The sequence below is a fragment of the Oncorhynchus masou genome, chromosome 24 (assembly GCF_036934945.1).
Source record: "Oncorhynchus masou masou isolate Uvic2021 chromosome 24, UVic_Omas_1.1, whole genome shotgun sequence".
Lineage (NCBI taxonomy): Eukaryota > Metazoa > Chordata > Actinopteri > Salmoniformes > Salmonidae > Oncorhynchus > Oncorhynchus masou.
In genome coordinates this window covers 116,797,020-116,809,915 of record NC_088235.1, presented here as the reverse complement: position 1 = coordinate 116,809,915, position 12,896 = coordinate 116,797,020, and the positions used below count along the sequence as shown (strand labels likewise).

General features: G+C 41.2%; 1 protein-coding gene across 1 annotated transcript in view; it reads right to left on the bottom strand.

Moving 5' to 3' along the window:
- The window catches only part of LOC135513319 (gamma-aminobutyric acid receptor subunit gamma-3), a 445,846-nt gene that overhangs the window by 96,895 nt on the left and 336,055 nt on the right, over positions 1-12,896 (bottom strand). Inside the window, exon 5 of the mRNA XM_064936236.1 lies at positions 12,643-12,725. Within this exon, the coding sequence (XP_064792308.1) occupies positions 12,643-12,725 (83 nt within the window). The remainder of the gene's footprint in view (positions 1-12,642; positions 12,726-12,896) is intronic.

Genomic DNA, 12,896 nt, shown 5'->3' with positions numbered 1-12,896 from the left:
CCTGGACATTATATAGTGATCAGGCTGGTTCCACCAGGCTAGGTTATACCCTGGACATTACAGTGTGATCAGGCTGGTTCCACCAGACTAGGTTATACCCTGGACATTATATGGTGATCAGGCTGGTTCCACCAGGCTAGGTTATACCCTGGACATTACAGAGTGATCAGGCTGGTTCCACCAGGCTAAGTTATACGCTGGACACTATATGGTGATCAGGCTGGTTCCACCAGGCTAGGTTATACCCTGGACACTATATAGTGATCAGGCTGGTTCCACCAGGCTAGGTTATACCCTGGACATTATACAGTGATCAGGCTGGTTCCACCAGGCTAGGTTATACCCTGGACACTATATGTTGATCAGGCTGGTTATACCAGGCTAGGTTATACCCTGGACACTATATGGTGATCAGGCTGGTTCCACCAGGCTAGGTTATACCCTGGACATTACAGAGTGATCAGGCTGGTTCCACCAGGCTAGGTTATACCCTGGACACTATATGGTGATCAGGCTGGTTCCACCAGGCTAGGTTATACCCTGGACATTATACAGTGATCAGGCTGGTTCCACCAGGCTAGGTTATACCCTGGACATTATATAGTGATCAGGCTGGTTCCACCAGGCTAGGTTATACCCTGGACATTACAGAGTGATCAGGCTGGTTCCACCAGGCTAGGTTATACCCTGGACATTACAGAGTGATCAGGCTGGTTCCACCAGGCTAGGTTATACCCTGGACATTATATGGTGATCAGGCTGGTTCCACCAGGCTAGGTTATACCCTGGACATTACAGAGTGATCAGGCTGGTTCCACCAGGCTAAGTTATACCCTGGACATTATATAGTGATCAGGCTGGTTCCACCAGGCTAGGTTATACCCTGGACATTATACAGTGATCAGGCTGGTTCCACCAGGCTAGGTTATACCCTGGACATTATATAGTGATCAGGCTGGTTCCACCAGGCTAGGTTATACCCTGGACATTACAGAGTGATCAGGCTGGTTCCACCAGGCTAGGTTATACCCTGGACATTACAGAGTGATCAGGCTGGTTCCACCAGGCTAGGTTATACCCTGGACATTATATGGTGATCAGGCTGGTTCCACCAGGCTAGGTTATACCCTGGACATTACAGAGTGATCAGGCTGGTTCCACCAGGCTAAGTTATACCCTGGACATTATATAGTGATCATTCTGGTTCCACCAGGCTAGGTTATACCCTGGACACTATATGGTGATCAGGCTGGTTCCACCAGGCTAGGTTATACCCTGGACACTATATGTTGATCAGGCTGGTTATACCAGGCTAGGTTATACCCTGGACACTATATGGTGATCAGGCTGGTTCCACCAGGCTAGGTTATACCCTGGACATTACAGAGTGATCAGGCTGGTTCCACCAGGCTAGGTTATACCCTGGACATTATATAGTGATCAGGCTGGTTCCACCAGGCTAGGTTATACCCTGGACATTACATAGTGATCAGGCTGGTTCCACCAGGCTAGGTTATACCCTGGACATTACATGGTGATCAGGCTGGTTCCACCATGCTAGGTTATACCCTGGACACTATATGGTGATCAGGCTGGTTCCACCAGGCTAGGTTATACCCTGGACACTATATGGTGATCAGGCTGGTTCCCTCTTTCGTATAACCATCTCGGGGGATGTAAACATCTCCTACCCTACCATACTTTTCAAAGACACGGCGAAGGGTCTCAGGTTAGGTTCGGTACGTCAGATTATCCACTTTAAGATATGTCATGCCCTCAACATCGGGCGGGGGCCTACCATAGCTCATGTTGCAGATAGGGCCTTAGTTAGCCTAGCTAACAAACACGCAACAGTACTACTAGGTTATACCCTGGACATTATATGGTGATCAGGCTGGTTCCATCAGGCTAGGTTATACCCTGGACACTATATGGTGATCAGGCTGGTTCCATCAGGCTAGGTTATACCCTGGACATTATATGGTGATCAGGCTGGTTCCCACCAGGCTAGGTTATACCCTGGACATTATATAGTGATCAGGCTGGTTCCACCAGGCTAGGTTATACCCTGGACATTATATGGTGATCAGGCTGGTTCCACCAGGCTAGGTTATACCCTGGACATTATATGGTGATCAGGCTGGTTCCATCAGGCTAGGTTATACCCTGGACATTATATGGTGATCAGGCTGGTTCCACCAGGCTAGGTTATACCCTGGACATTATATGGTGATCAGGCTGGTTATACCAGGCTAGGTTATACCCTGGACATTATACAGAAGACTGGAGACCCAGGAAGAAACCGACCAAGTTGTGGAATGTGGTACACACGGCTTGCCTGCGTCTGTTTGGAGAAAAAATATATGATTTAAAACTGAAACAAAATGTACCTTCGGAAAGTTTTCAGACCCCTTGACTTTTTACACACTTTGTTACGTTACAGCGTTATTCTAAAATGTATTAAATCGTTTTCCCCCCCACCCATCATCAATCTACACAAATTACCCCATAATGACTTGGAGGGCCTGTGACAGGGTGATATAATAGACAGCCAAGTGGTAAACTGCATTTTGTTCTGAAGAAAGGACGAAGCTTTCTGCTAATGCACTTCACAAGCAAAATGACTATACTAGTTGAATCTGCTTGGCTGGGGAATTAGTCTACCAGTTTATCAAACTGGGTATTTGTGAATATCCATTTTCACATTTAAACGTAACACACATTACCTGTCGTTGTTGATGAAGCCGTCTGTGTCAGCGGGGCAGTAACTCGGGTCGCTATCATATATATATATAATGGTTTTCATAAGAGTCGAGGGAGACTGGCTACAACGGAGGAACGGTCACATGATTATGAGACTAATTCCGTGCTTTCCAGGTGTAGACTGACTGGTTCCAGCAGTCTGTACATAGCCCACCTATATTTTAGCCCAAACAACTACCTCTTTCCCTACTGTATTAAATGTATTTATTTATTTTGCTCCTTTGCACCCCATTATTTTTATTTCTACTTTGCACATTCTTCCATTGCAAATCTACCATTCCAGTGCTTTACTTGCTATATTGTATTTACTTTGCCACCATGGCCTTTTTTTGCCTTTACCTCCCTTATCTCACCTCATTTGCTCACATCGTATATAGACTTGTTTATACTGTAGTATTGACTGTATGTTTGTTTTACTCCATGTGTAACTCTGTGTGGTTGTATGTGTCAAACTGCTTTGCTTTATCTTGGCCAGGTCGCAATTGTAAATGAGAACTTGTTCTCAACTTGCCTACCTGGTTAAATAAAGGTGAAATAAATAAATAAAATACATTTTAAATAAATAAAACAGAGCCTCATTCATTGAAGGGAAGTGAAGTGGGTGGAGGGGTGATTTGCACACGGAGCTTGGTAAAGGATGCATGAATTGTTTACATAATTGTAATCCAAACCGAACCGTCATTTACTTGTTGTATTAAACTCTTTTTTTTAACCAAACTTATCCTTTTTACAGTTTGTAGTCAATTGTGACACTACAGTCGTGGCCAAAGGTTTTGAGAATGACACAAAGTTTTGAGAATGACACAAATATGCTGCCTCAGTTTGTATGTTTACTTTACTATTGTAAAGTGGCTGTTCCACTGGATGTCAGAAGGTGAATTCACCAATTTGTAAGTCGCTCTGGATAAGAGCGTCTGCTAAATGACTTAAATGTAAATGTAATGTATGTACTCCATATGCATATACTTCAGAATGCTATGAAGAGTGATCAGATGAATTGCAATTAATTGCAAAGTCCCTCTTTGCAAATGAACTGAATCCCCCCAAAATGTTTTCATTGCATTTAAAAAAAAAGGACCAGCTGACATCGTGTCATGTCATCATGTCAGTGATTCTCTCGTTAGTGTTTACGAGGACAAGGCTGGAGATCACTCTGTCATGCTGATTGAGTTTGAATAACAGACTGGAAGCTTCAAAAGGAGGGTGGTGCTTGGAATCATTGTTCTTCCTCTGTCAACCATGGTTACCTGCAAGGAAACACGTGCCGTCATCATTGCTTTGCACAAAAAGGGCTTCATAGGCAAGGATATTGCTGCCAGTAAGATTGCACCTAAATCAACCATTTATCAGATCATCAAGAACTTCAAGGACAGCGGTTCAATTGTTGTGAAGAAGGCTTCAGGGCGCCCAAGAAAGTCCTGCAAGCGCCAGGACTGTTTCCTAAAGTTGATTCAGGTGCGGGATCGGGGCACCACCAGTACAGAGCTTGCTCAGGAATGGCAGCAGGCAGGTGTGAGTGCATCTGCACGCACAGTGAGGAGAAGACTTTTGGAGGATGGCCTGGTGTCAAGAAGGGCAGCAAAGAAGCCACTTCTCTCTAGGAAAAATAACAGGGACAGACTGATATTCTGCAAAAGGTACAGGGATTGGACTGCTGAGGACTGGGGTAAAGTCATTTTCTCTGATGAATCCCCTTTCAGATTGTCTGGGGCATCCGGAAAAAAGCTTGTCCGGAGAAGACGAGGTGAGCGCTACCATCAGTCCTGTGTCATGCCAACAGTAAAGCATCCTGAGACCATTCATGTGTGGGGAAGGGACTGGGCTCACTCACAATTTTGCCTTAGAACACAGCCATGAATAAAGAATGGTACCAACACATCCTCCGAGAGCAACTTCTCCCAACCATCCAGGAACAGTTTGGTGACGAAACAATGCCTTTTCCAGCATGATGGAGCACCTTCTCATAAGGCAAAAGTGATAATTAAGTGGCGCGGAGAACAAAACATTGATATTTTGTGTCCATGGTCAGGAAACTCCACAGAGCTTAATCCCATTGAGAACTTGTTGTCAATCCTCAAGAGGCAGGTGGACAATAAATTCTGACAAACTCCAAGTATTGATTATGCAAGAATGGGCCAGGATGTGGCCCAGAAGTTAATTGACAGCATGCCAGGGCGGATTGCAGAGGTCTTGAAAAAGAAGGGTCAACACTGCAAATATTAACTCTTTGCATCAACTTCATGTTATTGTCAATAAAAGCCTTTGACACTTATGAAATGCTTGTAATTATACTTCAATATTCCATGGTAACATCTGACAAAAATATCTAAAGACACCGAAGCAGCAAACTTTGTGGAAATGAATATTTGTGTCATTTTCAAAACTTTTGGCCACGACTGTAAAATAAAGAAAGAGTTAAATGCATGGTGTGTGTCGGCCAGCCAAGCCTCAATGCATACAGGGATAAGACCCACAATGAATGGACTTACAGTGCAGTTGGAAAGTACTCAGACTCATTGACCTTTTCCACATTTTGTTACGTTACAGCATTATTCTAAAATGGATTCAATTGTTTTTTTTTCATCATCAATCTACACACAATACACCATATTGACAAAGCAAAAACTATATATTTTTTGAAACGTTTGCAAATGTATAAAATAAAAAAATGTATATAGCACATTTACATAAGTATTCAGACCCTTTACTCAGTACTTTGTTGAAGCACCTTTGGCAGCGATTACAGCCTGGATTCTTCTTGGGTATGACGCTACAAACTTGGCACATCTGTATTTGGGGTGTTTCTCTCATTCTTCTCTACAGATCCTCTCAAGCTCTATCAGATTGGATGGGGAGCGTCGCTGCACAGCTATTTTCATGTCTCTTCAGAGATGTTAGATTGGGTTCAAGTCCAGGCTCTGGCTGGGCCACTCAAGGACATTCAGATACTTGTCCCGAAGCCACTCCTGCATTGTATTGGTTCTGTGCTTAGGGTTGTTGTCCTGTTGGAAGGTGAACCTTCACCCCAGTCTGAGGTCCTGACCACTCTGGAGCAGGTTTTCATCAAGGATCTCTCTGTACATTGTTCTGTTCATCTTTGCCCCGATTCTGACTAGTCTCCCGGTCCCTGCTGCTGAAAAACATCCCCACAGAATGATGCTGCCACCACCATACTTCACCATAGGGATGGTGCCAGGTTTCCTCCAGACGTGATGCTTGGCATTCAGGCCAAAGAGTTCAATCTTGGTTTCATCAGACCAGAGAATCTTGTTTCTCATGGTCTGAGAGTCCTTTAGGTGCCTTCTGGCAAACTCCAAGGGGGCTGTCATGTGCCTTTTACTGAGGAGTGGCTTCCGCATGGCTACTCTACCATAAAGGCCTGATTGGTGGAGTGCTGCAGAGATGGTTGTCCTTCTGGCAGGTTCTCCCATCTCCACAGAGGATCTCTAGAGCTCTGTTAGAGTGACCATTTGGTTCTTGGTCACCTCCCTGACTAATGCCAGTCTCCCCTGATTGCTCAGTTTGGCTGGGCGGCCAGTCTTGGTGGTTCCAAACGTCTTCCATTAAAGAATGATGGAGGCCACTGTGTTCTTGGGGACCTTCAAAGCTGCAGACATTTTTTGGTACCCTTCTTCAGATCTGTGCCTCAACACATTCCTGTCTCGGAGCTCTACAGACAATTCCTTCGACCTCATGGCTTGGTTTTTTTCTCTGACATGCACTGTCAACTGTAGGACCTTATATAGACAGGTGTGTGCCTTTCCAAATCATGTCCAGTCAATTGAACTTACCACAGGTGGACTCTAATCAAGTTGTAGAAACATTTCAAGTGTGATCAATGGAAACAGTATGCACCTGAGCTCAATTGCGAGTCTAATAGCAAAGGGTCTGAATACTTAGGTTTTTTTTAATCAATTTGCAAACATTTATAATAACCTGTTTTCGCACTGTCATTATGGGGTATTTTGTGGATTGATGAGAAACATTTGTATTTAATTCATTTTAGAATACTGCTGTAACGTAACAAAATGTGCAAAAAGTCAAGGGGTCTGAATGCTTTCCGAATGCATTGCATATTAACCAACCTCATCATAGACTGTGATAACATGACAATGAATGACTCTTACCACAAAACCAGCCTGAAGCAGGAAGCACACTAGAATCATGTAATTGCTTGGCTTTTTTAAATGTCACCTACAATTCCATTTAATCCTTAACATTGTTGAGATAATAATGTACCCAGAATGCATTGTGGCTCTGAAATGAGTAATTTTTCTGCAGGACTATGAAAACATGAAGAAATTAACAATAATAATTAATTGCAGAAAGTGACCTGTGCTGAAACCTACAACACAGATCTGTTGTTTCTGCCAAGACAAAGTGACCTGTGCTGAAACCTACAACACAGATATGTTGTTTCTGCCAAGACAAAGGACCTGTGCTGAAACCTACAACACAGATATGTTGTTTCTGCCAAGACAAAGGACCTGTGCTGAAACCTACAACACAGATATGTTGTTTCTGCCAATACAAAGTGACCTGTGCTGAAACCTACAACACAGATATGTTGTTTCTGCCAAGACAAAGGACCTGTGCTGAAACCTACAACACAGATATGTTGTTTCTGCCAAGACAAAGGACCTGTGCTGAAACCTACAACACAGATCTGTTGTTTCTGCCAATACAAAGTGACCTGTGCTGAAACCTACAACACAGATATGTTGTTTCTGCCAAGACAAAGGACCTGTGCTGAAACCTACAACACAGATCTGTTGTTTCTGCCAAGACAAAGGACCTGTGCTGAAACCTACAACACAGATATGTTGTTTCTGCCAAGACAAAGGACCTGTGCTGAAACCTACAACACAGATATGTTGTTTCTGCCAAGACAAAGGACCTGTGCTGAAACCTACAACACAGATATGTTGTTTCTGCCAATACAAACTGACCTGTGCTGAAACCTACAACACAGATCTGTTGTTTCTGCCAAGACAAAGGACCTGTGCTGAAACCTACAACACAGATCTGTTGTTTCTGCCAACACTTTAATATAAAAGGGCAGTCAAACATTGTTTAGGAAATTAAATGCAATTATAAAATCCAAACCATGCCTGGTAAACTCACTTGCCAACTCCCTATAACACATTCCAACAGCACCTTCCAAAGACCCTATAGCACATTCAGACACATCCAAGCAAAAATTCTAGCATTGTACCGAACACTCAACCAACACTAAATCAGAGATGTTCAGGGAATCTCTCCAGTATTTTTCCTCAAACATCATCACTCAACAAAACAAATGACCTAGTATTTGAGAGATGGCACAACCACTTCTGGAGAATACCATGAGGTAATACACTGTGCAAGGGGCGGACTTAGTGACCTGAAGGCCCAAGGTAGAATATATTCCTCAGGCCACCCCATGTCTATTTCACAAAATCAGGTCACATCAGCATATCATTGAAGCAAGGTTTTCAGAACTATTGAAGTATATTTTTCAGAACAATTCTGGATCATGGTCTAACCTTACAGAACCATTCTGGATCATGGTCTAACCTTACAGAACCATTATGGATCATGGTCTAACCTTACAGAACTATTCTGGATCATGGTCTAACCTTACAGAACTATTCTGGATCATGGTCTAATCTCACAGAACTATTCTGGATCATGGTCTAACCTTACAGAACTATTCTGGATCATGGTCTAACCTTACAGAACTATTCTGGATCATGGTCTAACCTTACAGAACTATTCTGGATCATGGTCTAACCTTACAGAACTATTCTGGATCATGGTCTAATCTCACAGAACTATTCTGGATCATGGTCTAACCTCACAGAACAATTCTGGATCATGGTCTAACCTTACAGAACTATTCTGGATCATGGTCTAACCTCAAATAACTATTCTGGATCATGGTCTAACCTTACAGAACTATTCTGGATCATGGTCTAACCTTACAGAACTATTCTGGATCATGGTCTAACCTTACAGAACTATTCTGGATCATGGTCTAACCTCACAGAACTATTCTGGATCATGGTCTAACCTCACAGAACAATTCTGGATCATGGTCTAACCTCACAGAACAATTCTGGATCATGGTCTAACCTCAAATAACTATTCTGGATCATGGTCTAACCTTACAGAACTATTCTGGATCATGGTCTAACCTTACAGAACTATTCTGGATCATGGTCTAACCTTACAGAACTATTCTAGATCATGGTCTAACCTTACAGAACTATTCTGGATCATGGTCTAACCTCACAGAACTATTCTGGATCATGGTCTAACCTCACAGAACAATTCTGGATCATGGTCTAACCTCACAGAACAAGAATCTCACGGTGTCTCCAGTGTGCTATTCCAGCCCGGTGTCGGGCATCCAGCCAGGAAGGAGGGTGCCGGCTCAGCTCTCCTGGTCTCCAGTGTCCCTCCTTGGACCAGGATATCCTGCGCCGGCTTTGAGTACTGTGTCTCCGGTGAGTCTACACAGCCCAGTATGTGCAGGGAGAAAATAACCATCCAGCCAGGACGGGTTGTGTCAGCTCTACACTCCAGACCTCCAGTACGCCACCACAGTCCAGTACGTCCTGTTCCTGCTCCCCGCGGTTGTGTGTCACCAGCCCAGTACCACCAGTGCCGACACCAGGCCTACAGTGCGCCTTGGCAGTACAGAGCATCCGACAACAGTACCCAGATCGTCAGTTTTACGAGGGTATGTTTGGCAGCATGAGTGAAGGATGCTTTGTTGCGAAATAGGAAGTCAATTCTAGATTGAGCTGCGACATGGTTCAATGTGCCAGTAACTCAGCACAATCTACTTTTTCATTTGTTCAAATTGCCGGAGTTTTATTCAGAATCATGAAGAGCTAGTATTACAAATGTGAATCGTATACATTTTTTATGAATGTGAAAATTATTTTTACATTAGCTGCAAACAACAAATCGTTTCCACATGACATATAAAGCACGCAAATATGACTGAAAAGAATGCCTGAATACTTTCCAGCCAAAAGCTGTCATAGAAGATTAATGGCAAGATATTTGAACATTTCAGGATCAATGTTATTGAAGTGATGTGGCTGCAGGTTCACCTGCCTCAGCTCAAGCCCATTCTTTTGTGGTGTTGCTATAGGCAACCAAGTGCTAACAGTCAGTATCTGGATAATATGTGTGTATGTGGGTCCTGTGTGGCTCAGTCGGTAGAGCATGGCGCTTGCAACGCCAAGCGTCGTGGGTTCGATTCCCGCTGGGGCCACCCATATGTAAAAAAAAAAAAAAAAAAAATGTAGTGGCCCCAGCCGACTTGTAAGTCGCTTTGGACAAAAGCGTCTGCTAAATGGGATATATTTATTTATATTTATATGTGATGTTAATTACGGATAGGCATCCTGTCAACGGGGCAGTTTTTGTGTCACGATCGCATTGTGTCACAATCGCAGATTTTAGAAAAACAACAAATGTCGGTACATACAAGTGTCTTATATCGGCTGAAAGCTTAAATTCTTGGTAATATAATAATAATAATATAACTGCACTGTCCAATTTACAGTAGCCATTTCTGTGAAAAAATGTCATGCTTTGTTTGAGGAGAGCTCCTAAAAACAAAACACTTTTTCACCACGAAAGGTTTGATAACACCTCTGAAGATGAAATGTGTACTTATATTCTGAAATCTTGCTCTGATTTATCATCCAAAGGGTCCCAGAGATAACATGAAGTGTCGTTTTGCTCGATAAAATACTTTTTCATATCCTAAAAAGGTATAACATGCACAAATGATTTTGTATTTCCACTCGTTCAATTTGCAAAGAAAGGAATCTGTGAAAACCTCACCCTAAATGTTATTTCAACCAGTCAAATCACGTTCATATGTATTCCTCAGAGATCCTAGAACGTAACCAGACTTCGCTATATCATTAGGGGTGTAGTATATCCTATGGGACACCATATCAGAGATCCTAGAACGTAACCAGACTTCACTATATCATTAGGGGTGTAGTATGTCCTATAGGACACCATATCAGAGATCCTAGAAGGTAACCAGACTTCGCTATGTCATTAGGGGTGTAGTATATCCTATAGGACACCATATCAGAGATCCTAGAAGGTAACCAGACGTCGCTATATCATTAGGGGTGTAGTATGTCCTATAGGACACCATATCAGAGATCCTAGAAGGTAACCAGACTTCGCTATATCATTAGGGGTGTAGTATGTCCTATAGGACACCATATCAGAGATCCTAGAAGGTAACCAGACTTCGCTATATCATTAGGGGTGTAGTATATCCTATAGGACACCATACCATAACTGTAATAACTAATAATAACCACTAATAACTAACAACTGTAATAACTAATATTGGTGACAATTATTAATCAATTATTAATAAATACCTTTCGATAACAGCAATAACCACGATAACTGTGATAATTATTAATAACTGTAATAACTAATAATAGTTATTACAGTTGTCACCGCTATTATATGTTATTACAGTTGTTAATAATTATCACAGTTATGGTTATTGCCGTTATTGATAGGTGTTACATTTGTTAATTGTCACCGATATTACTTATTATTAGTTATTACAGTTGGTGGTTATTGTTAGTTATTATTAGTTATTAGAGTTGTTACAGTTTTTACAGCTATTATTAGCTATTACAGTTATCCCAGTTATCACAGTTATCACAGTTGACAGTTTTACAGCTATTATTAGCTATTCCAGTTATTCCAGTCATTACAGTCATTACAGTTATTATAAGGTATCACAGTTCTTAGTTATTATTAGCTATTATAGTTATTATAAGGTATCACAGTTCTTAGTTATTATTAGCTATTACAGTTATTGTAAGGTATCACCATTCTTAGTTATTATTAGCTATTACAGTTCTTAGTTATTATTAGCTATTACAGTTATTATAAGGTATCACATTTCTTAGTTATTATTAGCTATTACAGTTATTATAAGGTATCACATTTCTTAGTTATTATTAGCTATTACAGTTATTACTACAGTTATAAGTTATTGCCAGTTATTATGGTTATTAACAGCTATCGCAGTTGTTATCAATTATTATTTTCTATTACATTTTTTGACAGCAGTCACATTTATTATTAGTTATTCCAGTTGTTACAGCTGCTATGGTTATTACAGTTATTATTAGTTATCACATCTGTTATCCGTAACACTTATTTCAGCTGTTATTAGTTATTATTAGTTATTATTAGCTATTACAGTTAACACAGCTGCTATGAGTTATTACAGTTATTATAGTCGCCACAGTTATTATAGGTTATTACAGTTATTATTTTGTTGTTTCAGGTATTATGGGTTACCACAGTTATTATAGTTATTGCAGTTGTTATTTGTTATTGCAGTTATTACAGTTGTTACCATTATTACAGTTATTATTAGTTACTTATATGAATGCACCTATTAAGAAATGTACTGTTTGAACTTAAGGCCCCGTGAATTGATGAGGAATTGAAAAGTTGGATCGTTTAGCAAGATAAAACACTCTCCAGTCAAACGTTTGGACACAACTACTTATTCAACAGTTATTCTTTATTTGTTTTCTATGTTCTAGAATAATAATGAAGACATGAGAACTATGAAATAACACATATGGATTCATGTAGTAACCAAAAAAGTGAAAATATATTTTATATTTCAGATACTTCTAAGTAGCCACCCTTTGCCTTGATGACAGCTTTGCACACTCTTGGCATTTCTTTCAAACATATGTTTGGAATTCAATATAATGATCTATTCTTGTGATAATAGACTGGTGTTGATAAGAAAACGTGTAAAGATATAGGTGGTGGTGCTGAGCATGGATGCACAGGAGGGGGTACTTTACTGACAGCTGGAGAAGATGAGTGGGCAGGAGTGTTCGTCCATGGGGAAGTTATGCAGCTGTAACTGGCACTCTGCATTTATGGTCAGCCTGAAGAAAAAAAAAGACAGACGGACAGACAGACAGAGATTTTAATCAAAACGTTTTACATTTGGATTGAAATTAAAAAGGAAATCTTCTCAACAGAGAAAAGAGTCCTGTGTGCTACCTACAGTGAGTGTGTAGAATATTACGAACACCTTCCTAATGACCCTAACCCTT